This window comes from Lissotriton vulgaris, chromosome 2_1, assembly GCF_964263255.1.
Source record: "Lissotriton vulgaris chromosome 2_1, aLisVul1.2, whole genome shotgun sequence".
Classification (NCBI taxonomy): domain Eukaryota; kingdom Metazoa; phylum Chordata; class Amphibia; order Caudata; family Salamandridae; genus Lissotriton; species Lissotriton vulgaris.
In genome coordinates, this window is record NC_141687.1 from 97,049,357 (window position 1) to 97,076,346 (window position 26,990).

The window sequence follows — 26,990 nt, forward strand, 5'->3', positions numbered from 1 at the left end:
AGAAATACAACACATGAAAAAATAAAAGTTACGGTAGCACACCAAATGCTAAGAATACTCTTATCGGTCTTGTTTACTGTACCTGCTTGCAAAACCGGAATCATGGACAGGAGATTCAGAAATTTTACTGCCCAAGAATCCTCTCGCGTGATGATGTTCACAGACACAATATCATGGACTTCCAGCTCTATAAAATATGAAATGAGTGAATAGAGACGTACCCCAAATCAAATGTTAAAATATATGTAAATATCAAATGTTTATGCACTATTATTATGCAGCGTTACTTTTTTGTATTTCAACAAGAATCTATATACCAGTAAACTGAAGCACAGGAGAGAAGAGTTTGTTCGCTTTATTCATGGGGGTGGGAGGGGCGGAGTGGAATTACACCTCCAGTCTAATGATTCCAAAATAAATAGTTTGTTAAAAACTTCACTCATGTCCAATAGTTATTTAACTATTCACAGGTGGAAGCATACTGGTGAAAATGTAAAAATACTTTACTTGAAAATATTATTTTGCCTCAGGAGCTATTATTAAAGTACATTCGTTTTTAATATTATAGGATTTCCACAAAGTAACAACACTGAGTTCCTCATATAAGACTGCTTCTGTTATTTGTGAAAAGCAGCAAGATAATGTTCTATTGTACCAAATGCAGGATTACTTCATATGTGAGGCTTTTGTAGAGAAACAGCAAAGGTTTGGAAATCTGGCACTAATGGAATGCTCGATTGCCCAAAAAGATGAATGATTTGCTTTCAATATCATACAATATATTCACATTAAGGATTCCATCTGGTGCACAATGCAGCTCAAAAGCTAAGCTGGCATCAACATCAACATTCTGGAATGCCAATTGTTGGTGATGGTTAGCAGTAAAGAGCTGGATAAATAGAACAGTTTGTCTCTATCCTTGACGTCCCCCTTAAGATTTTGTGGTTAATAGAGACCTATACAATCATTACCTGACACTAGGCTACTCAAAAATCAACAAAGTACTTGACAATCAATTATGTGTCAGAATATCCCATGGAAATGCTGCCTAATTTGTACGTAGAGTTTAGCACTATTATCAAGGGAGCTGGATCCCTTGCAAATCTTTGTGGGAAGAAAACCAATCATGATTACTCAAATCTAATTCAGGGAGACGTTATACCGAAAATACAGAATGCACAAATATTTCTAGCAAGACTAGAATTCTAGAAGAGCTTCAGGCTTAAATACAGAACTTTTGGGCCCGATTCACAGAACTAACTTAAGACAAAATCCTAAACTTACTACCATTTTGGTATTCACAGAAGGCACTTACTCATTTTGGTATTCACAGAAGGCACTTACTCATTTTGGTATTCAAAGAAGTTAGGAGTCCTAACTTTAGGACTCCTAAATGCCATCTGTGAATACCGAAAGTATTAAAGTTAGGATTTTTCTCAGTTTAGGAGTAGTAAAGTTAGGAGTCCTAACTTTACTACTCCTAAACTGAAAAAAATTGTAACTTTAAGACTGTCCGTATTCACAGAAGGCATTTAGGAGTCCTATTACTCCTAAACTGAGAAAAATCCTGAATTTAAAACTTTCGGTATTCACAGAAGGCCTTTAGGAGTCCTAAAGTTAGGGCTCCTAACTTCTGTGAATACCGAAATGAGTAAGTGCCTTCTGTGAATACCAAAATGTTTAGGATTTTGCCTTAAGTTAGTTCTGTGAATCGGGCCCATACATTTCCTGCTCGCATTGTGGATCTATTTTGCAGGAGAAGCGGTTTCAGGGTTAAAGACATACAGGAAAAGCATCATTTCAACATTTCGGAAATATTTCTTTTGTAGAGTGGTATAACTGGGCTTTAGATTAATTCAGCAATATAAATCTCAAACTCTCTTAAAGGATCCTTGAATCTTGAATGGGTGCAAACAAAAATCCCTGGCCAACACTTTCTATCACCTATCTACAAGTGCAGCACCAGCATATTTGCACTTTAAAAAAATATGGTAATGGGTTCCTCGCCACTAATTTTTGTTTACTCATTGATCTGGTTAGATTGTGTTCACAAGCAATGAATATGATTTACATAAAAAATGTTATAACCATAAAAAGTAACAAAATATTTTTTATTGCTAACTAAACCAGGGTCTTTTTTTAGGATGTCCATTATTTTATACATAATTTCTATTTGGATTATATAAAATGTAACTTATGTGGCTATACTAATATTTACTCCATGCTCCTAGACCTCCACTTCGCACCATCAAAAAATCCGCAAAGCACACCATATAGCTGCAATTTTAATTTAACAAATCAAAAGCTCTATGTGGGGGCGGAGGTGGGGAGGAAATCAAATCATAAGAATGAGCATGGGGAGAGGTAAAAAAAGATCTGGTAATTTCCCAAAAGACCACTTTTCCTTAAATAATTTTCTTTATGCTCACTGCTCCCTAAATAATTAGTATTCAGGTCAACAAAATTTCAAAAAGGAAATCTGCTGTAAGTGAAAACATGATTAATGAGTAGTAGAGAAATATCACATTATTACCTCTGGCTAGATGTATGCTAGAACCTGCAGTGATTAACGGCACTGCATCCAACTGTTGGACATCAGGTAGCTCAAATCCATAAACCATCTTCTGCTCACACCAGCTCTGTGAGCAAAGGTCAGTTACACATAAGTATTTCAGATTATATTTTTCCATGGGGGTTTGGTCTTCAGGCTTTCTCTTCCTTTGTAAATTCCCATCAAGAGCATCTCCAGTATCCCCATTCTTCTTAAGTTCATCGTTCTGAACACTGGAGGTGCTTGAGATTTAAGTAACCACAGAAAGAAAAAGATATTATCTCACACAATTTTCCACAACATCCCCCAACGTATGATATAATTGATATTGACATGGTTTTTAGTCATGGGTCACATGGCATATGTTACACACTCTGAATGATAACGTAGTCATGGGTGCCCCACGCTGTCTCACGCAGTAGTTATGCATTTGTATACGTTTACTTCAGGATGCCTCTACCAACAATGTATTCGTTATGGTATGAGCTGTACAATTTGTACCTAAAAATTACAATTGGATTTTGATGGTATGTTGTTACCCAGCCTGCCAGATTCAGCACCCTGTCCAACTAGAGAGTTCATATTCTCACAAAAGTTGGAAGCTCAGATTGACTGGATATAAGAGGTGATATTGTGATTGCTTCAGCTATCTCCTGGCAGCCTGTTTAATAAATAGAAGCTTAGAAAAAGCTAACAAGCATTTACAATGCAATGGTCTTGGCATTCTTAAAGTTAGAGCTATTGGCATTGCTCATGACATTACTTTTATTTATGTTTTTGTTTTTAAAACATAAATAAATGGCATTGTCATTTACAATGCCAATAGCAGGGCAGGAGAGCAAGCATAACCAACGAGGGGGCAGGAGAGCATGCACAACCAACGAGGTGGCGGGGGCAGGAGAGCAAGCACAACCAACGAGGGGGCGGGGCAGGAGAGCAAGCACAACCAACCAGGGGACGGGGGCAGGAGAGCAAGCACCACCAACCAGGGGCAGGAGAGCACGCACAACCAACGAGGGGGCAGGCGCAGGAGAGCACCCACAACCAACGAGGGGGCAGGGGCGCAAGCACAGCGAGGGGGCAGGGGCGCAAGCACAGCGAGGGGGCAGGGGAGCAAGCACAGCGAGGGGGCAGGGGAGCAAGCACAGCGAGGGGGCAGGGGAGCAAGCACAACCAACGAGGGGGCAGGAGAGCAAGCACAACCAACGAGGGGGCTGGGGCAGGAGAGCAAGCACAACCAACGAGGGGGCTGGGGCAGGAGAGCAAGCACAACCAACGAGGGGCAGGAGAGCAAGCACAACCAACGAAGGGGCAGGAGAGCAAGCGCAACCAACGAGGGTGCAGGGGCAGGAGCGCAAGCACAACCAATGAGGGTGCAGGGGTAAGAGAGCAAGCACAACCAACGAGGGGGCAGAGGCAGGAGATCAAGCACAACCAACGAGGGTGCAGGGGCAGGAGAGCAAGCACAACCAACGAGGGGCAGGAGAGCAAGCACAACCAACGAAGGGGCAGGAGAGCAAGCACAACCAACGAGGGGGCTGAAGGGAGACAGGCTGCCCTCCTTTAAAGAGATGCCCAGTGGGTATGTGTTGAGAAATGTTGCCCTCGTCTGAACAGATGCCCAAGGGATCTGTGGATCTAAGTCAAAAACTAATAAATATAGGCAGGTACAACATTTTCAAAAAGACTGACATAAATACTTAATAGACAAGTCCACATTGCACCAAATGCTGGCGTGCATACAATTTGATAACTTTGATACACACGCAATAAAAACGTATAAATATTATCCGTGTGACTAGAGGTGTTTTATTTTGAACGAGCATGTATGTTCAAAAGCATCAAATATAATATCTAAAAAGAAAGCAAATAGCAAAACGACAGTGCGTATCCTTACAACATACCACACACCAACGGAAACAAAAAACACCCACACAATATGAGCGTATGTAAATTGTCCGTCTTACTGACTATGTATAATTGTATAATAGTATAATTCGACTATGCCAGATAAAACAATGTATTACACTCAAGAAAGATTCAGTAAATAACCAACATCGTAACTCAGGCCATCTTCCACACACGACAGAGAGGAAGAAAGCAGCACCCGTTAAACGTGTGCATGCCTTCAGCAATACATTCATTTGCCCGTATGGTCACACATAAACAACATAGTGCCTCACATAAAAGCACAGATATGCTCAGTCACAATTAAAATTACAAATGTCACACTACATGCATGCTGGGATACTTACATCAAATGTTTCTCAAAAAGCCCCCATGTTGTGCTGGGTCTCTCGACTCGCCAGCAATTCAAGTCGAATTTCGTGCGAAAAAAGGTGCATGTCATATGGTGTTTTATAGGCCAATGATCTAACTCGTTTAAACCTGAAGGACGCACAACTTTTTTTCTTTTTAAAACACCACAATGCTTTATTAGCACACAAACGTATTCAATGTAAACACCCGATGTGCACAGATAAAAAAAGATAACCAGCGTCGCGTGTAAAAACCACATGATAAGACAATTCCAATACCACAACCAATTATTTCCATAGTGATTTTCTAAAACCAGTGCCCAAACACGTCTACAGAGTGCAGAGTCTAATAAATTCACGCACATCGCTATTAAGTTTAAGTCAAAAAACGTAATGTTATAAAAGATAAACACACTATATTTCAAAATTAAGTATTAAATTGCTGGACACGAACAAAAGATTCAGGACGAAAAAACGTATTTTAAAAACATCTCTTCAGATAGCATACTCGAACGCCCAAAGACTCGCATAGTAGGAGCAATGAGCACTATGCCTCACGCCACCACCAGGCTACCAACCACCGAGTCGGGGGCCCGAAAAGCACAAGGGAACAGACGCACAACGAGAGGGGCACGGGGGGGGCGGAAAGCAAGCACAACGAGGGGACAGACACCAAAAAAACTTACCAGCTCAGGGGGGGAGCCACATCAGATTCAATAGCCCAATAAAAAAAATATTGAAAGCAACACTTGCAGAACACAAGTGTAAATATGGTGGTCTGCCTTTTCCGTTGTATGGTTAACATGACGCTTTGAATCACGATCTTGCTACGCCTCCCCGCTCATTCCCAAAAGGACCTTACGGACCTATTCGGTGGAACCAGAGTTAAGAGGGCTGGTTCCTGCCAGTGCTCAGCACCGGCAGTTCTAAAAAGCAGGTCCTGAGACGGGTCCCTATCATGCTCTCCATTTTCACCCTCCGGGTGAAATAAAAAAAATCTTAACCCTTCACTGCTTTTGGTGTAATTTTTGAGACTGAACCATATTCTATACAACAACGCCATAGTTGTTGCTTATTTATCTTATGCAACTAATAACCATTGGCAAAGGCAATAGTTCTAGCTTGTTGTATGTATATTATAACTTGCTGCATTATATATCTGGATGTAATGACAGAAGCTGTTGGGCACCACACTATGCTAAGCATATATTTTTGGCTTACATGGTTATTAAACCACGCCTCTCCTCTCAGTTTTTTCATCCCACTTAAAGCCCTTTGTGCAACAATTAATTTGTGCACGCGACTACGTAAAAACCCCGCAAAAACGTGTAAGGCTCACGTGCAAAGGGGCTTCCCAATAAACCACGAGGACCCCCGCCCCTCACCGGAGCGAGCCTGGTTATGCAGCCGGTACCTCCATGTAAACAGTTCGCGCCCTCGTCCATCTGACATGCGGCAGGGCCCCCGCCCCAGCTCACTCACTCGTGCGGTGGTTTAGTTTTCAAAGAAAGGCCGTGACCAGTGGGCTGTGCAGCGCTGACCCAAGTGCGCTGGCTTGAAGTGTGCTTCTCAGAGGAGCCATTCTCTGTAGCGCCTTGGGCGCATGTCAAATATTTCTCAAAGCAAGGAACACGGAGGTGGCAGCGGCAAGAAATACCTTCCCAGCCACGAAGGGTTTAAGGCCAGACGCTTGTGGGCCCTGCAGCTTTCCGTACCCCCCCCCAGCGGCGTTCAAAGTTGGGTGAAAATAACCGCCCGAAAACTCTTTTCAGCATTGTCAAGTTAGGACGGGGCAACATCTCAAATCAACAAAAATGCAGTAAAAAAATAAAAATGTGTAAACGATATAGGTTTAATTGCTAGAAAAAAGAAGGCAGTTAAAAAAAACTAGATGTAATATTTACTTGGCAGACGGTCCAGGCGGCACTGCCCGTGGGGCAGCAAAACTAATCATTCTACGGCAAGAATGTGCGCTTTCTGGATCACTGTCATTAACTGCAGTCTGGGGAACGGAAGAACACGCCCATGTTTATTCACACGATTGAGGAGGGCCATCTGACATGATATTGGTGGGTCTTCAGTCTTGAACTGAAATATTAGTCACCTTAAATAATGACCATTTGTAAAGCACAATGAATGACCTGTAAGCTCTCTTTGAGGTTAGTTCTGGAAATACATACACACACGGCTCTCACGAGTCAATCAAACGTGCAGTTCATCTAATCAGGTTTCTGGTTTGTATTTGTAGCTGGCATCCAGTTATAAAACTACCACTATAAGTTCCAAAATGCAATGCAAAAACGTAAACTGAGCGAATCAAGCATCGAACTAGTGAGAACTCTACAAATACTACTCCAAGGGCTGGCTTCCAACATAATAAGGTCGCCATTTGAATGCTCCTTGAATGGTGGAGTCTGGAGTAAAAACACAGCTAAGTTTTCAGCATCTTAGCTGGCCTTTGCAACATCTCATGAGCAGGGGTTGGCTGCCTTCACTGGGTTTTGAGGGACCAGCAGTGCAAAGATTTTAGGTATTTATTGAAGAGTTATGTAAAGTTTGATTTTATTATGGGTTCTCTGGCTAGGATACGGCAAGGTTTCATTTTGTGGATGGCGAAAAGAGCTTACAGTAGTCCTCGCATCAACAGGCAGCCAGTTAAGCGCTGCAAGGGCGGGTAAAAGTGTGTCCTACTTAATAAGACAAACTAACATCATATTGTCCTCGTAAATTACTTCGACCGGGGAAGGGGGAGAAGCCGGCGGAAGGCGGGCACACACAGAGCCCAACAGCAGCGGCAGCCCAAGCCTCCGATGACTGGGTCGGCTGAAACGGGGGCGGGCACGGGAAGGGGCTGAAGCACCACCATCTTTCTCCGAGGAGAGGCAGAAATGCCTCTGAGAAAGCAGCGTCATTTTCTGATTCGGGGGCGTGGTTTTCTTGCTCTCCTCTTCCCATTGGCTGGAAGGTAAAATTCCAGCCAATGGGAAGAGGACAAAAAGAAAACAAGAAAGAAGCAAAAAAAGACGACCCCGAATTGGAAAAAGACGGGGCTTGAACGGAGTGACGCCCCTCTCCTCCAATGGCTGGCCTCCGTTTAGGAAGCCAGCCAATGTAGAAGAGGGGCGGGTTCAAGCCCCCATACTAAGAAACATTAAATCTCGGAGCGAGACTGCGCAACCACAGCCTACGGTCTGAGACTTAAAAACGAAGACAAGATTGAAAAATCCATCCAGCCCATCCACCGATCTTGTGTGGATCACCATCAATGGCATGTGCTTTTGCAAATCATTTTCTTCATCACAAAAATCAGACCATTGTCGCCCATTATATATAGCCCTCATCTAGCCTACCAAAGGTAAATGTGTTCAACAGTCCTAACTTACCCACCTTTTGTACTACATATACAAGTGAGTCGTATCTCTCTTGACAACGCCCTCAGAAAAAACCCAGACAGTTGCTTATCAAATGTTTTTTTCATCTGAATGATCCCTTCAGTGGCTATTTAGATTATTGTAATTAGATCCAATTCATGTTCGGTTCTCTCTCCTTTCAGTTGTTAACCCCCGAGACAAAAATAGATCTAGATCAGCATCTTAGTTCTCTGAACAAGTTCATAATCCTAAAAGTTCTCCTGAAAAGCGGAGAGCCTGATGCTGAAATATGATACTACTGAGAGAGCTAAAGACAAAATTTACACAGACACCAACAAAATATCTGTTTTATAGACATTCTGTCATTTGATAATAAGCAGGACCTCTTCAAAATGGTGGTCAAATCCATGGAAAGTTTCACTCTGATGCCATTACCCATTTACCACACTTTTAAACTTTGAGCTTCTGGTTCGTGGATTTCTGGTGTGCATGAGTGAATTTCACACATTGTGAGTTTCAAGTAAAACTTGAGTCGAAACCACCAGCTTTTTAAAATGAGGCCCACTGCTGCACAGAATAGGTAACACATTCTATCCTGGTAACATGCAAGTATACGCATGTACCTATGTGTGCAGATTGAAGCGAGTAGGACTACTGTCTAGCTTAGCTAGTGGCCGGATCAGGCTGCCTGTCACAGATTGTAGTACGTCTTTGCAGCCTGTGCAGGCCTTATAATTCGATTGGAAATATATTTTTAAAATCCTATTTCTATTTGGCTAGACAGAGTTTTTAGTGCTTTACTCTAAGTCTTTGGTGGTGCACTGTATTCACAGTGTAGGGTAAAATGCACCAAATAATAATTTTGGACTGTACTGCATAGAGAAATGAGCAATGTCATGTTTAAAAGGCCAGGGCTCGTATGAAATTGGCTATACCAACAGTCCATCACTAAATTAGTTTTTTCCAACATTTCCCTGAGCCATAACCTTAAACAAATTCTGGTTTTCACCTACCCCGTTGGCAGATGATAATTACTCCGCTGACCAGAAACAACAGGCCCATTTACATGGGATTAGTCTTCTCTTCACATAGCAAGAAGGTGAGGGAAAGTCTACACAGTCTGATAAAGTGGAACTTCAGATCCACCCTTCCCATGGGCACTGTAGGGAATAATGCAGAACTTTGACACCAGTAAATTGTAAATTGTAAATTGATACTTGTATAGCGCACTACTCACTAGGAAGGGTCTCAAGGCGCTTGTACGAATACCGCTGTGGAACCCATCCTGGCTTTCCCTGTGAGGCGTCCACTCCTGGGCGCCCCCAAGGTGTAGGCCAGGCATCCATAGCGTTGTGGGGGCCGTTGTGGGGGCCGTTGTGGAGATTAAGCAAGCTATTGCCCAGAGTTGCAGAGTGAGACTCCATGATTGGAATAGGCACCGAGGCGAGAATTATCAGGTCCGTGGAATTTTGAGCCCAAGACCCGCCGAGGCGGGGAATTGAACCCTGGTCCTGGGCTAGACCTCTGCATCAGGGTCTGCCGCTGTAATCATTGAGCCACACTTCTCCACCAGTCACACCACACCAAGAGCTCCCTCTGAAGTCTTGGAGTGGAGGAATCTGTTTTTCTGTGTCAGTTAGGGGTAGAAATAAGGTCATTTACCGGCCACAGATTTATGTTGACATCTTTAAAATGATGCAACATGATGTGCATGGAGAATGAAAGGAGAAGTTGCAATATTGGACTGGGCAGAGATCCCCACCATCTAGACCGCTCTACCCCCTCTTTTAAACCCATGTACAAGGGGGAACTTTTGAGCAAGGACTACACAAGAAAAGGGAAGGACCCATGAAGAAGGCGAGCTGCTGTCTGGAGTGGAATGTCACTCAGGACTTGTACTGTCTAGGACTCTGTTGGACCGTTCCCCAAGGGTTAGCGGTACTTGCATCACCACTCTTTGGGGGATATCAGAGGAGAGCCTTGCTGGAAACACTGAAAGTGAGGGCTCCCTTGGACGTCATGTGGCCCAGCTCTAGCTGGAATACCCTGGTATAGGGCGTACCAGACCACTAAAAGAAATAGAGGTGTCCTACAAGTGGGTAGAAGGTGGTATGTTCTGAGGATTGTAGTAGGCTGGTGTAGCCTGCTTGGTTGGTCACAACGTGGTGTGGTTAATCAACCCTGGGTCAGGCTACAAAGAACTCAAGGAGCAGAATGTTTGGAGTACAAGTGCCTGAGGAATATCATTCAATTTAAAGCCCAGCCAGGAAATTACTAACATCCTAGAGGCAAGGGGGCGCTAAGTAAGCAACTATGGTGGCTTGAGTACACCACCCAGAGCAAGTAGCAACAAACCGTATGAAAACAGAGAAAAAAAATGTGTTTAACCTACTATGTTGACGTCTACCCAGCTGGTTTTTGAAGCCTCCAGGGTCAGGGCAAGAAAATCGAAACCATGCTCAATAGATTATTAATTATCTCCTGGGTGGACCAGAGCCGCAGGAGACCAACCTGAGGGATACATGTGGCGCTCCCCTCTGACCTTCTTTATTTACCCTTCGGGATGGCCATTGCCTAGCAGACCAGCCAACACTGAATATGAACCACTCCAACATTTTAATTTGTGACCCAATAGCCACAGTAATAAATAATTACCGATCCCGGTGAGCTCCAGGGCCTGACCAAGGCGGCCCAGGAGGTGTGGGTTCTCCAGGCCAGAAGCCGTCAAAGCACTTGTGCCCCTCAATCTCCCCATACTGTCCAGGTGGGTAGGAGAGTAGGACAGCTAGTTTCCTCTGCCGACAATGGCCAGAGTAACACAGGAGATTGTGGAGAAGTGTGGCTCAGGGGTTAGAGGTGGCAGACCCGGAAGCTGAGATCGGTCCTGGACCAGGGTTCAATACCCCGCCTCGGCGGGTCTTGGGCAAAAAATTCCACGGACTCGATAATTCTCGCCCCGGTGCCTTCTCGACTCACGGGTTCACACTCTGCTACTCTGGGCAATAGCTTGCTTAATCTCCACAACGGCCCCTCACGGCGGGATGCCTGACTTTCACCTTGTGGATACCCTGCTATCTCACAGGGGAATACCAGGACGGGTTCCCTAAGCAAGTGCCGGGAAACCCACTGCGGGTAGCTGTGCGCTATATAAGCTCAACTACATTTACATTTACATTTCCAGCAATAGTGATGGCCGGGCAGTGAGCCGGCCAGGACTGCGTGGGCGGATGACTCGAAGCATGGGGCAGCATCTGCAAAAAGAAACACCAGCAGTGCTTAAAAGGTAAAAATAAATGAGGAAAATGAAAAACTGCGTTGGTGTGATGGGAAAAATAATGATTGGTTGGAGTGCTACCCCGAGCTTTTCCCAATGATTAGAAACATTGTAAACATTCTTTTCATCACAGTGTGTTTAAGTATTAATGATCACATGTGGTGTATCAGTGCCCCAGGAGATCCACCTGAGGGATCACATGTACGGCTCCCCCTCTGGCCCCCTATATTTCTTTTTTTACCCCTGGGGGTGGCCAGCACCCATCAGACCAGCCAACGCTGAATGTGTTGCACTCAAATACTGAAATTTGCAACCCAACTGCCACAGCTGCAAATAGCTACCGAAACCAGGTAGCTACTAGGCCTGACAAAGTTGGCCCAGGAGGCACGGGCTTCCCAGGCCAGCAGTCGCCAAACGATTGTACCCCTACTACTCCATGTATTGTCTAGGTGGGCAGGAGTGTGGCACCACCATACTCATGCCCTTGCTACTATTAATGTGCCAGAGAAATACAGGAGAGAGCCAGCTCCCCAGCTGGCACAAAGCAACAGTACCAGCTGGGCAAGGAGCTGGCCAGGAGTAAATAACAACAGCCAATAAATAGGATTTTTGCCTACTCAGCTGCAGCAGAGTTTGTGCCCTCCCACTCCAGACGTCTCTGGGGATATGGGAGTATTGGTCTCTGAGACTAGCACAACTGGACTACTCAGATTCTATTGTCAAATAAATACCCAACCAACGTTGGCGATGCCATGTAGTGTAGTTCCTATTACACTATACACTATCTGTGCATTCGGACAGCATACGCTGTAGGATTGGTGTCAGACTGATTCTGAATATCCCCACCGAGTACGTTGGCCAATTGTATCAGCTAGCTCACAGTGCCAAGGAGATAATAGTTCTTGGCAACCATTTGAACATGACCACTCCGATCCCTCAGGACTGTTGAAACAATATACTACTTTTTGCTCAGTCACTCATGTTTACTTAGTCTGTCTTAGACAGATACACAGAATAAACAGGCTGGGAGTTTTCAATAAGTGTTGGAAATGGTCCTTTTTGCAGGGTTATCCCCTAACTTTTTTCTTCTTCCTCCCTTGTTTTTCCTGACCTGTTGTTGTTGGCAATAGGACTCTGGGCACTTTACCACTGCTGATCAGTGCTTAAGTGCATATGCTCTCTGTGTAAATTGTTATTGTAATTGGTTATCCACGATTGGCATATTTGTATTACCAAGAAGTCCCTAGTAAAGTGCACTGAGTGTGCCAGGGCTGGTGATTAAAATGCTACTAGTGGGCCTACAGCACTGATTGTGCCACCCACATGAGTAGCCCAAAAATGGCGTCTCAGGCCTGCCACCACAGTGCCTGTGTGCAGTTTGTGAACTGCCATGTCAACCTGGCCAGTGTGCCCACTGACCAGGCCTAACCCTTCCCTTTCTGTACACATTGGACACCCCTATGGAAGGCCCAAGATACCCCCTTGGGCAGGGTGCAGTATATGTGAACGGTAGAGCAAGTACTAGTGCGGGTGACATGCTCTGGTAGTGAATTACAGCCATTTTCGTTTTTCACTTTTGTAAGGCTATCTTGCCTATAGGCTATCATGGGGAATGCTGGCTACAGTGGCTACCAGCATATCTTCCCATAGGAGCAATATAGGACATAAAAGTCTGGTATCCTTGAACTCAAAATGTAATAACACATCTTTTAGGAAAGGTGGTTTTTAACCCCTGTGTTTGAGAACAGCACTTTTAGAAAGTGGCTGTTCTTTTGTCTAACCTTTCTGTGCACCCTGGCCTGAGAGTGACAGGGGCTGCGGAGCCACCAGGAGGCTGGATGAGTCAGCCCTAGGCTGAATGACTGCATCTGCATCTTGAGTGGTGGGAGGAGATAGCACCTGGGCATGAATAGTGCTGTGCCTGCCTTCCACAATGCTGGCTCCACCTCCTGCTGTGCGGCTGACGACCCTGCCCCTCTCTCTGAAAGGAAAGGAGAAGCCAGGAAAACAAAGTGCTCAAGGAACACCCAGAACTGGTTCAGACCAGGCTCAGACCCCTCCTGCACAAAGGGAACAAAGACTTTTAGGGGTATAAGTATAGCACCCCAGACTACAGAAAATTAGATCATCCTGGAATCAAGAAGGAACCTCTGCCAAGGAGAAAGCTGGAAAACTGAAGAAGGAAGACTGTCCTGCTGTTGCTTTGCTGGGCTGACCTGCAGTTGCTTTGCTGCCAAGGAGAGGGGAATTACTTAGCTTTGTGCTGTGTCCCCTTGCTTGAAGGAATCTCCAAGGACCTGAAGAAGAGCTGGCTCCCTGTTAAGAAGTCCCAGGAACAAAAGGACTTCACCCCCAGCTTCCCTGAACTCTACTGAGAGATTGCTGTCCTTCCTAGAAAGCTTGGGCCAGTTGTGGTGCCTCTGGAAGTTGTACCTGTGTTGGGAAGCTGGAAACCAAGATTTAAAGACTTTCTGCAAGTTTTCATGCATCGCTCGTTTGCGGAGCGCATCCCTGTCAGTGCGAGGAAATTCACGCCGACGGAAAGGCCGAGATCGTCGCAGTGCTGTTACCGCTGCCAGAGTCGTCGCATCCTTCGCTTGCGAGACGCACCAGACCGGTGCGGGAAGATTACCATTGCTGCGAGTATTGTCGCAGAGCCTGTCGTCACTGGGAGAGATCGTCGCACCGCTTGCTTGCGGACCGCAACACGTCGCTGCGAGAGTCGTCGCAGAGCCATCGCATCGAGGGGCCGCGAGAGGATGAAGATCGACGCTGAGACGCGCATCGTCGCCGCACCGGAGATAGTCACTTCGTTCCATTTGCTAGCCGCTTCCACCATAACCTGTTCACCGAAATCAACGCAAGGTATCGCATCCCTCCCCATACAGACCGGAGTCACCGTACCACGCCCGCTGCGTCCAGCGGGATTGTCGCATCGCCTCCCCAGGGTCTCAGGAGTGACGCATCGCTTGCTTTTCAACACTACAGCTTTTACTTGGAACTTTTGTCGCATCTAAAAGGTACTGTTGGCTAAAACGTGGCGCAACTGTGGATTATTTTAACGCAACCTTAAGAACTCTTTTGAAACCATATTCTTGAACTGTGTAGTTTAGATTAAATACTTTTATTTTTCTGAACTGTTGTGGAGTCAGTTTGTGGTGTTTTCACTGTATTACTGTGAGTGTTAGTACAAATACTTTACACAGTGCCTTCGATAAGCCGGACTGCTCGTGCCAAGCTACGAAGGTGGTGAGCAGGGGTTATCTGAAGAGTGTTTCCTCCTTACCCCGACTAGAAGCAAGGGTCCCTATTTGGACAGTGGTACCTACCTCTGCCACCTAGAGACCCCCAGTTCTAACAATAAGTATTTATTGAAAAGCTTTCATTGTGGTGTAAAATAGAGGAGCTGCAACAACTGTTAGAACGTACAAGATATAAATGATTAGCAGTACTATGAAAGTAAACGGATGGTATAGCTCTACCATCTTGCAGTAATCATGAATACAAACAAGTATATAAAATACATGATAATAAAAACATGTGTACTTCTATGATGCCTCCCTAACTAGATGTACCCAAGTGTACCTAGCATGTGTGTAGTCAAGAATCCCTCTAGGAAAAAGTCAACCCTATTACCTGAAATGAGAGCCTGTGGGACCCCGTCCCGATCTCGGGTTGGACATCCCCAAAAGGAATGTTTAGACCACTAAGAGCTGGAGTGTCTGCATGAAGTAACCTCAGCGTCTCTGGTCGGGGAACATCCATTACCACGCGGTTTTTACACCGCACTACCATTACAACGCGGGCTTTACAACGCGGGCTTTAAAACGCAAGTCGTTACCACGAGTTGCGCTGGAGAGCGCTCTAGTCTAAGGAACAGTAAATTTACTATTCCAACACCTTCCCTACTGTATGTAGGCTGGTGTTGGAATAGTAAATCTTACAATTCCTAAGTCCAGCACCCTACAGCGCAAGTCATGGTAACGACTTACGTTGTAAAGCCCGCGTTGTAAGGGCACGCGGGGTAAAAGCCCGCGTTGTGTTGACATACAACCTCTCTTGTCAGTGTGTCGGTCAGGAAGTCCAAGTCTCCGCTGCTGTCTTAGCAAAATTAGATGTATTTATACCCATAGGACTCTCCAGGGGTCATACCTCGCTGTATTACTGTGTCGGCCTAAGGATGACGTCAGGCATGAACTTTATACATATATATTATACAGGAAATGGTAGTCCTGCTGTGCTTCCTTGAATCCTCATGCATAATGTATGAGATTTCGAACTAGGGAAAACACTCGTTCCGAATGGTGTCATAGCTAGGTAAAAGGTCTGTCCCTGTAAACCGTTAGAAGTGTAATGAAGGGAAGAATATAGCTGAAGGGTAATGAAGTTCCGTGGGCCTATATTATGGGACTTTCATGGAAAAGAACATCCCAGTATGCTCTGTCTAGCTGATGACCTTCTAAAAAGGACTCTGGCAGAAATAACACTTGAAGGCTGATCTGATTGGTATGAAAATTTTTAATGAATTTTGGATAAAATAAATGCTAACTGTGGAGCAATTTAAAGTGATTTGAACACTGCACTGGATGGTTACAAGCAAGTCAATTAATTGTAAAATGAGGTACTTGCCAGTTAATCATACATACCTATCGGTAATGCCCTTTAGTCTTCTTTGTCTCTGAAGGAAAGATGCAGGTGCAGCTTTGGAAAGATTAAGAAATTGGAAAAAACATTATTAAAACATCATGGTGTATTATGTTAAAATGTTTATAGGTCGCTAGTAGGTAGTTATAGTTAGGACCTAGTTTCCATAGGAAATCCACAACATTCTGTTTGGAATAACTTTGGCATTGTTGGGCGAATCTTCGCGAATTTCTCCAACAAAATGGCTTGCTCTGCTCCTTCCTTGAAAGTTTGGGGGTGATTCGTCAAGTGGGGGCCAAAAAAAAAAAAAGTGGTTGTCCCAAAACGTGTTTTCCCCATGCAATTTTCCATAAGACCTTTAGCCAGGGCTACAGCCCGAACGGCTCAACGGAATTACACCAAATTTGACAAAAAGGTAGAGTTCGGTTCGCAGATTACCTTTTTTGTTAAATGGATAATCCGTTCAGTAGTTCCTGAGAAAATCAAATGTAAAATCATAGTGATATCTAGAGACGAAGTACCGTACTCTGTACTGTACTCTGTACCTTCCCGAGCACGAGCTGCATGGTCATTGGCTGTCAACTGTCTGTCAACACTCCAAACCAGGAAGTGTTGGCAGCTATCTTGTGCCTCGGTAGAACCGAGGCACAAGAAAGCAGTGAAACAAACGTGCAAAACACGCAAAGGGGGCAGGGTAGAAACACCCTGAGCCCCTAGGCCTGCTCAGGGGTCCCACAAGGACCCCCAAGGCCCAAAATTATTATTTTTATTTTTTTAAATCGCGGGGTACGAAGTACCATACTCTGTACCTTCCCGAGCACATACTGGAGGTTCCTGGTGGGCTTTTTGGCCCCCAGGAACCTCCAGTATGCAAGGGGAATTAGTTCCCCCTCTGCAAACGCGCCAGGGGGCTGCGTTGAAGAGAGGTGTATAAAGGGGCGTGGCCTCATTACACCGCTCTGCAATGCAGCCCCCTAGCGCATACTGGAGGTTCCTGGTGGGCTAGTTGGGCCCCAGGGACCCCAGTATGCAAGGGGAATTAGTTCCCCCTCTGCAAACGCGCCAGGGGGCTGCGATGCAGAGAGGTGTACAAAGGGGCGTTCCTCATTACACCTCTCTGCAATGCAGTCCCCTGGCGCAAACTGGAGGTTCCTGGTGGGCTAGTTGGCCCCCAGGGAACCCCAGTATTCAAGGGGAATTAGTTCCCCCTCTGCAAACGTGCCAGGGAGCTGCGTTGCAGAGAGGTGTAAAAAGGGGCGTGGCAGCCCCCTGGCGCATAGTGGAGGTTCCTGGTGGGCTAGTTGGCCGCCAGGGACCTCCAGTATGAAAGGGGAATTAGTTCCCCCTCTGCAAATGCGCCAGGGGGCTGCGTTGCAGAGAGGTGTAACGAGGCCACGCATCTTTTTACACCTCTCTGCAACGCAGCCCCTGGCGCACACTGGAGGTTCCTGGTGGGCTAGTTAGCCCCCAGGGACCCCCAGTATGCAAGGGGACTTAATCCCCCAACTTAGAACACGATACAGGGCGCGTTTGCACAGTGGTGAAGGTAGGGGGCGGGGCTTGAGGTGCTATGAGTGCAAAAATGCCCTGTGGCGCGTTTTAAGTTGGGGAATTAATTCCTCTTCAATCCAGAGGTCCCCTAGGGGGCAACTAGTCCAACAGGTATCTCCAGTAAGTGCCACGGAGCTGTGTTGCAGAGTGTTGTAAAAAGGGGGCGTGCCCTCTGAACACCTCTCTGCAACACAGCTGCCTGGCGCATACTGGAGGTACCTGGTGGGCTAGTTGGCTCACAGGGGACCTCAGGATTGAAGAGGAATTAATTCCCCAATCTAAAACTCGCCAAAGGGCGTGTTTGCACACATGTTACCTCAGGCCCCGCCCCCTTCCTTCACTATTGAGCAAAATATTCCTGTAAAATCAGCCTAACTACGAATTCCGTTTTACTCGCCTGTTATCAGGAGAGACCTCAGTGCTGCATCTTTCAGCCCACTACTGATCCTGAAAAGTAATTCTAATCGTAGTTACAGTAACTTGAATTTCCCTCCATAGGCTAACATTGACTGGTTTCACTTGGAAATTTTTAAAACTTGAGATGTCATCAGTGATGTCATGAGTGATGTCACTGACCATGTCATGAGTGATGTAATATGTGACGTCATCAGCAGTGCATTGCGGGCGAGCAAGTTATAGTTAGCTGAACTAACTACAACGGGGAATTTCAAAGGTTTTGTATGAGTGAAATATCCAGCTAACTATAACATGTGTGAAACCTATGTTTTTTTCAGTGAATTTCTAAGGTTTTTTTAAATGCTAATTCACAACGATAACGTGGATGAAACCTATGGTTTTTTCAGTGAATTTCAACGGTTTTTTAAATGCTAATTCCTAACTACAACGAGTGTGAAACCTATGGTTTTTTCAGTGTATTTCAAGGGTTTTCTAAATGATCATTTTTAAAAGGTATTCATTATTATATTTCTGTCTTTCTATAGTAATTTCCTACTTTTTTATTATAATTATTTATAGATATTTTATTTATTAAGTTATATTTCATATTCTTAATGTAAAATAATAACAAAACAAGTCTAAAATGTTATTAATTTTTTTCTCCAAATTTATGAAAATTAAATTCTATATATTTCCTTTTTGTATAATCGTACTGTACGCGTACGGTGATCGCACATACCTTGTACAAGTATGTTATATCTAAGGTTTTTACCTAACATCTTCCCTGTTTCTCTGCCTCTGCTGTTCAGCCAGTGTGAGTGGAATGTTAGTGTGAGTGTGATGTCATTGGAGTGTTTGGTATTCTGTGAGTGGACTGTCAGTTGGATCCTGGGCTGAGCAGCAGAGAGGATGCTCCTGGTGGGGCTTTGATTACTTATATACTGGAAAACCTATCTAACCATCTAAGAAGAATAAACTTATCATCTGTAACCTATCTTTTCTACTTATTTCACTCTCTCATTTTTAACTCATATTTACTACGTTTTCTCTGCGTTTTAACACTATTACAATTTTACAATATGTTTATGCACTTCTTATTTTACTGTAGTACTGCCATTTTACTCTGAAGCATTTGTTAATTTCTTTTGCTTGGCATGTAGGTTTTCGACATTTTCTTCTCTGTATTTTGATGTGATGCATTTCTTTCTTTTCTTTGGTTCTGTTCATGATTTTCAACTTACAGTGCCTTTATTATATTGTGGGCAGGTTTTGTTTGTGGTCTAACTTGAGATGTGACTGGATTATTTTGATGTGTAGTTCAGTTCACGCAGATCGCAGTTTTCCTGAAGCAATTTTCTTTTACCTCTGATGTTTTCATGATTATACTTACAGTGCATTTTTCATTTAGTGCGCAGGTTTTTCATACATGGTCTAACTTGAGGCGAGACTGATATGGCTGAGATACCCGCCACCCCCTCTCAACACAATCCCCAAGGATGGGAAACCGGAAACAGTTCTGAAGTTTTTTGGAAGACGGGAGGGAGTGACCCTCCCGGCCGTATTTATTAAAATATGAAACAAAATTAAAACATTAAATAAACAGTTTCATATTAATGTACAATTTCATTACCACATTGCGATGTTTGGCTAACCTTAACATATTCTCTAATACAAAGGTTCTCCTAGCCGAACTAACATCCTACAAAACATTTACTTGAAATTTTGAAATTGTACATCCTAACGTTTAAGGGCCAACGGCAAGGTCGTAACCGGTGTCAAGATCCCTAACCCAGAAATACCCCTCCCACTTGTGAGGGGCGACAGCACAGAGGCGTACCTCAAGTGCAATTACCAATTTCCCTTGACTTGACGGGGGCCCCAATAAAACTCGACGCCACTTAGAGGTCGTATGAGGACTCGTGTGAGGTATCTAGAAGGTAGCGTAGACCCTCCCCCAAACCCCACACAACTTACCACATCTGCCGTCGCAGACGTCCTGGCCCCGGGAAATTACCCAGGAGGGGGCTGTAACCCCTCCTACCCAGGAAGGGGCCTTAACCGCCTTTCCTTTTCTTACGGCGACCCATCCTTAGAAGGGACCGCCTCCCCGTTGAGGGGCCAATGGCCACCTCCCCCGAGCGCTCCCATCCGTGTTGGGTGACGCCCACTCATAGGGATCTTCCAATTAGTGCTCACCGATCATGACCTTACCGCCACAGGCCGGATAGTTGACCGGCTATCCGGACCCCCCACAAAACTCCTACCTAAGGTCATGTTACAACGTCTTTAGCCATGCTAGGAAGTCTCCTATGAGTAACTCATTCCCCACCCGAGACAAATGCACACCATCCCCCAAATACATACTGTCATCAGCAATACACCCATGCGAAATAGAATGCAATGTCTTCGAACGGAACAACCTATTCACTTTGTTATTAAGCTTTCTAACAGAATGATTCAAGGCGGGAACAGAAATAGCCCCTCGCCACACTTGTCGTGGGATCATATGAGACCACGCAATCGTGCACCCTGGAACTCTCCTTGCTAACCAACTTACGGTGGAAAGCATCGCCTCAAGGAGAAGTCGTCTACCAGTGGTGACCAAATCATTGCCCCCAAGATGTACTATGACTACAGACGGCGGTGACCTCATCCGCCCTAACAATCCCTCGAAAAATGACTGAAACTGGTCAATACAGAGACCGCCTCTTCCGTAGAAGGACACCCTGTACCCGTATTCCCCAGCTACGTGAATCATGTCACCTGCTTTGAATACGTCCGCGGCACGCCTCACGTATGAGTGGCCCACGACCCACACCTCCTTTTTCACAGCCGGTGATGTCTGACCGCTGGCCCGGTGTTGGGTCGACTGCATAGTCCGCCCCACCTCGCAGGCTTGCGAAACTGAAAACCAAACAAAAACAAGAAGCGTGAGTACAACGTTATGGCTTCACAACATGTGCAACCGCACATACCTTTTATAACAATTGGAGGACCAACGCCCCACCCGTTTAACTTGTTCCACATTCAGACCCCTGGCTGTAGCTTCTGTAGCAGCCCCTATCCGGAAGGAATGGGTCCCAAACTCGCCCGGGTTCAAGCCCGCAGCGGAAATCGACATCGCAAGCACCCGCTGAAACTGAAACCTTGTCAGTGGGGTGGCGTCAGCGTGTCTCAACAAAGTCCCCCCCCATGATGCCACCCTTTGTGCTAGGTAGTCTTCTAAACACCTTACCGGACACATGGAGGACCCGGGAATCCTGCGTATGATTATGCAGTCACCCATCCCACTTTGATCGGTCTTGGACCTGACAAATGAGACAGTCATTGTCTCCCCTCTGATCTGAACGTGCTCTTGGCACAAACCCCCTGTCACATCCTGCTTGTTCTTTGCCGCTAGTTCGCTTACACGCATTGCCCCATGAAATGCCAGCGTAAAAGCGGCTCGGAATAATACTGCCTCAAACTGAGACGAACATGTAGCAGGGAGTGCGGATAACAACTGGGCTAACCTATCCAAACCTATCGGGCGCCTATCATCTACTCTGCGACCCTCAAGGCGTTGCCACCCGCGTAGCGCTTTTTGTACAACGAAAGACGCTGTCGGGTCTTGGATCCCATGAGCCCTAGCGACAAAGGAAATGGCTGCCCGATGCCTCTGGGCCGTGGCAACCGATTTCCCTGCCAGATGTAAAGACATCAGAAAGTTTACCACCCATTCCTCCTGGCCCCAAAGCTCCTCCCTAGCAGTCCCCAAAAAGGCTAAATAGGATCGGAACGCCCCTTCATATGCCTTCCTTGTCCTGGGTGCTAAACTCTCTCCCACGAGGTTACGTAGTTCGGGGCACCGAGAGACCAAAGAGCTTCGGGAAAGGGTGCCGGCTCCGGGTCCGCTGTGGGAAGAAAACCCCAGAAAGCCTGCATACGAAAACGAGACAGTGCATCAGCTGCCTGGTTCATTACCCCTGGGACATGTCTTGCTCTGAATAACACATTCAATTGCATACACAATAAGACAATTTCCTTGAGCAGTCTCAAAATCCATTTGCATCGTGCTGCCTGGCTATTGATACACTCGACCACGGTCATATTGTCAGACCAGAATACCACAGAGTGATCTTTGAACCCTTCGGGCCAAGTTCTCAGGGCCACTAGAATAGGAAAAAGTTCCAGGAAAGCAATGTTACTTGTCAATCCACTGTCATGCCACCATGTCGGCCACTTCTGTGCAGACCATCTTGTGCCGAAAATAGCACCAAAACCTATGCTCCCTGCCGAATCCGTCCACAGTCCCAGCTCCCCAGAGGACACGGCTGGTTTGTTCCAGACCACTCGACCATTGAAGTCCGCCAGAAATGCCAACCAAATGCGCATGTCCTGGCGGACCTCGGCCGAGAGCCTTGTGCGATGGTGGCCCTCCTTCAGGCCAACCATGGCTTGAGCAATCGAACGAGAAAAGGGGCGGGCCATCGGCATAACCCTCAGAGCAAAATTCAACTGGCCAACCAGCTGCTGTAACTGAAGCAACTTGACCTTCGATCCATTTATACACATTTGCAGGGATGTCCTGAACCTGAACACCTTTTCAGCTGGTAAGCGAAAACAACCCACTTCGGAGTCTAACTCGATCCCCAAAAACTCGAGGCAAGTAGAAGGCCCCACAGTCTTACCTGGTGCCAAGGGCACACCAAACTGATTCATTAAATCACAAAATTGAGCCAAAGCCTGCCCACATTCCGGATCCCCAGCTGATCCCAGGAACAAAAAATCATCAAGGTAATGAATCACATGTTGGAAACCCGTCTTCCTTGTGAAGACCCATTGTAGAAAAGTACTGAATTTCTCGAAATAGGCACAAGATATAGAGCACCCCATCGGCATACACCTATCCATGTAATAATGACCCTGGAACATGAAACCTAGGAGCCGCTGGTCGGCTGGGTGTACCGGGAGCAACCGGAACGCTGACTCGATATCCGATTTTGCCATCAGCGCCCCGGGCCCCAGGCGATTCAAGATGGCTACGGCCTCATCGAAGGATGCATACCGCACCGAACACACTTCCGGGTCTATCGCTTCGTTCACGGAAAGACCACGTGGGGCTGATAAATTATGTATCAGCCGAAACTCACCTGGGTCCTTCTTCGGGACCACACCCAGAGGGGAACAAACAAAATTAAGAGCTGGGGGCACACTAAACGGACCAGCGACTCGACCCCGAGTAACCTCCTTCCGGATTTTTTCTTGTACCACGGTCGTATGTTGCAAGACCGATAGCTGATTTTTACACGTCCCTACCCCTTGAAAGTCCCCCACTGGGATGCGGAAACCATAAGAAAACCCGTTCCGCAACACCCCAGCAGAAGTACGATCCGGGTATTCACTGAGCCAGGGAATCATTGCCAAGGTATCAATCGGGGTAGGTAAAGGCGCCCCTCGGCCTATGTTAGACCTGTTTAGCGCCTCCCCTGCCTCCGTCATCACCCGTTTTGGCTCTGCATCTGGACTCAGGATGGGATGATTGCCCACACCCACTACATTCGTGTCTAAATTTGCACGATCCCTGGGGCCTAGTACATTTCCCCCTGTTGAAATTCCAACAAACCCCCTTTTTACCTGTACTGCCGGCAGGCCTCGAGTGATTGTCGGTACCCGCACCTGATCGAAAAGGCGCCCCCGCATACTGGCGGGACGATTCGCCAACATTACTCCCTACTAATGGTACTTTTAGCATACCAGTCTCCTTCATTTTGGACCATGACACAGAATCATAACAATCCCAAGTTAAGTTTTTATCATGTTCTTTAGCCTTTCTAAACAAATTGCCATAGCAAAACCAATGATTACCCTCATGTGATACTGAGTACCCCATGAATCGTGACTAATAAATCGGCAATTCGTGTAGCAAATCCGGCCTTCGTTCCCCCAAGATCGATGTAAAGACCCCCCACGCTTTGCCCCAATTGCCAATGTTTTCATTAACTTTAAAGGCGGCCATTTTTGCGCGCCAAACACTCGGGTGCATGAGATCTTTCTGGGCTTTAACATGCTCCATCTCGTAATGATCAGTGAGCAACGAGAAGATGTTGATATATTCCCCTGCCCATATCTTCTCTTTCATAGCCAAAGGAACATGCTGACCCACCCTCTCCCTACGGGAAGGTGCTGACTCATCCCTCACAATCGGCAATGGCCGCTTACCTGAACCGGACGGTGTATCTGCGACTGAACCTGTCCCCTGTGGCTTCTCTACTGCCGCAGCCGGCGTGGACGCCTTCGCTGCTTCTCTTGTTTCACGCAGTTGCTTCAACAGCCCCTGCGCGTCGACAGCCGTGGCGCCCTCATTATCCTTACCCAACCACGCTGCTAATTGTGCTGCCAGCTCGGGCGGCATATCGCCCCCGGATACGGGGGTGACCACAACGGGAATCGGATTCCCCTCCTCCGGCACGGGGGTGGGTGCCTCTAGCGGGGTACTGGGACCCGGGATGTCTTCCCCAGCTTTTCCTCTCCTGGGCCTCTTGCTTTTCACTCCCGGGGCTGCTCCCGCCAAAGGACGTTTCGGTCCCCCTTCCTCTTTTTCGTCCATTCGCCTCTTTAACTCGGTCATCTCTTTCATGAGAACGCGCAGCATCTGGTCAGTAGTCATGCGCTTTCCCGCCTTCTTCGGCATTCTCCAACAGAGTATCTGGAAAACAAACAAGAACAATTAAAACGCTCAAAATTAGCTCTTCGTTCCGTCTCGAGCTCACGTGCAGCGAGGAGGTGCAGCTTCAGAGCACAGGAACAAGAGGATGCCTTCCGGTCTTGCTTCTCCTTTTATCCGTCTTCGGGGCGGGCGTAAACCCGCCCCTGCCTGCCCCAAGGGCGTGGCCAGCCGCGTCAGTGTCTGGGCCAACCCACTCTAGGGCGGGAAAAAGCACGCCCCGGCTACGCCGCTTCGGGCATACCAGCCGAGACTCGCCTCCCGCCCAAGATGGCTTCCCGGGGGGATCGTGGTACTCAACCATACGTTCGGGGGGACCGAGTGGTCGCCCCTTTCCAATTTCTTTGCGGTGTAGTTCAGGTTACCCAGATCGTATTTTCCTGCAGTTTGATGAGTGGTCTAACTTGAGGCGTGACTGAACTTCTTTGATGTGTAGTTCAGTTTACCCAGATCGCATTTTTCCTGGAGCATTTTTTGATCCTCTGATTCTTTACATGAGTACTTGATATTTACTGTTTATTGTCTTATTGCACGCAGGTTTACTTATGTGGTCTAATTTAGGTGTTACTGAGTTTTTTTTGCTGTCTAGTTCAGTTTCCCAGATCGCACTTTCCCTGCAATTCTTTACTTGTGGTCTAATTTTAGGTGTGACTGTACTTTTATCTTCGGTGTGGGACAGTTTACGCAGACCTTTCTTTTACGTGTCTTCCTTTTGGTTGATGTGTTAGGTGTATGCCACCTATTTTTGTTCTTTACTTTCATTTCTTCCTTGTTTCTTTCTTCCTGTTGCTGTGTTCAGTGGTTCCATACTTCTCGCTAGCCTGGCCAGTTGGTGTAGTTGTGGTGGTCACACTCGTGCGTTACTTCTTGTTCATCTTCGTGGTATTATTACTTCTTGCTTATGTAATTATTCTCAGTTTGCTTTTCTGTTTTGACTTTTTCCTTCCTCTTGAAACTTCTTACTTCAGTTTTCTCTGCTAAGGAAGGAGATGTGTGTGTGTCTTATTTGTCATACTGTTCTCACTTTGCATTTTATAACATGTTTTTCCTTCGTTGCTTATTATTACGTCACATTTCACCTTGCTTATTTCTAGTATGTTTTTTCATACTTATGTGTGTTTTCAATCTTTCTACTGCAACATTTTATTGATTATACTGTGATGTTATTGCAATGTTGCTATTTACATTTGCTTTCTCTTTGTTCATTTTGTAAAGAGGGAAGGTGTGTTATATCTAAGGTTTTTACCTTACATCTTCCCTGTTTCTCTGCCTCTGCTGTTCAGCCAGTGTGAGTGGAATGTTAGTGTGAGTGTGATGTCATTGGATTGTTTGGTATTCGGTGAGTGGACTGTCAGTTGGATCCTGGGCTGAGCAGCAGAGAGGATGCTCCTGGTGGGGCTTTGATTACTTATATACTGGAAAGCCTATCTAACCATCTAAGAAGAATAAACTTATCATCTGTAACCTATCTAAGTCTTCTGGAATTCCTTACCAGGATGTAACAAAGTAATCATCCACTGTGCGTACCAATGCATACGTTACGAATACCTTTTGACGTTATGCGTCGCATCGACGCTCCCGTGTGACGTCATGTACGACGCCCAGTCAGCGTACGGCGCGAAAGTTTCTAATTGTTTAAAAACATATATTTATGTATTTAATGTACATACTAAGGAAAGACTGTATCTGGGATAATCATGAAAATGTACGAAATCCCAAAATGTAGGCCAGGTGTAGTATCTGCTACTCTTGATTCATGGCTGTGTGGACTTGCATTCTCATCATTGTAGACTAGAGGAAACTACCTGCTTTCGTAGCCTTTTCAAACATGTTGTGTTGTTGGCGAACGGCATACTGTCCCTTTTAATATAGTTACATTTCTGTTAATATTGGCCATGTGGTGGTAGGGTCTTCTAATCTGGAGCTTGACAGGTGATGCAATTCTTCTGCACTGTCAATCAGTGTGTACTAGGGAGAGCCAATGCTGCGAGGCATGCAGTAGTGGAGTATGGCTTTAAAGCCCCGCCCACTCTGCCCATATTTTAATTGGCTTGTTGTCTTTGCGTGCAGCCTGTTAATAGAAGTGTTTTATATGTCTGCGGAGCTTAGCTGAACACTGCTCATGATTCACATCCAACCACACATCCAACCACACACACACCCACCCACAACCACACACACCCAATCACACTTACACAACCACACACACCCAACCACACACACACACAACGACAGTGCA

General features: G+C 45.9%; 1 protein-coding gene across 1 annotated transcript in view; it reads right to left on the reverse strand.

Annotated features, from left to right (window-relative positions):
* The window catches only part of EXO5 (exonuclease 5), a 62,188-nt gene that overhangs the window by 27,568 nt on the left and 7,630 nt on the right, over window positions 1-26,990 (reverse strand). The window contains exons 2-4 of the mRNA XM_086954534.1: window positions 16,101-16,155; window positions 2,534-2,793; window positions 83-187 (exon numbers count right to left, since the gene is read on the reverse strand). Coding sequence (XP_086810660.1) covers window positions 83-187; window positions 2,534-2,793; window positions 16,101-16,155 — 420 coding nt within the window. The remainder of the gene's footprint in view (window positions 1-82; window positions 188-2,533; window positions 2,794-16,100; window positions 16,156-26,990) is intronic.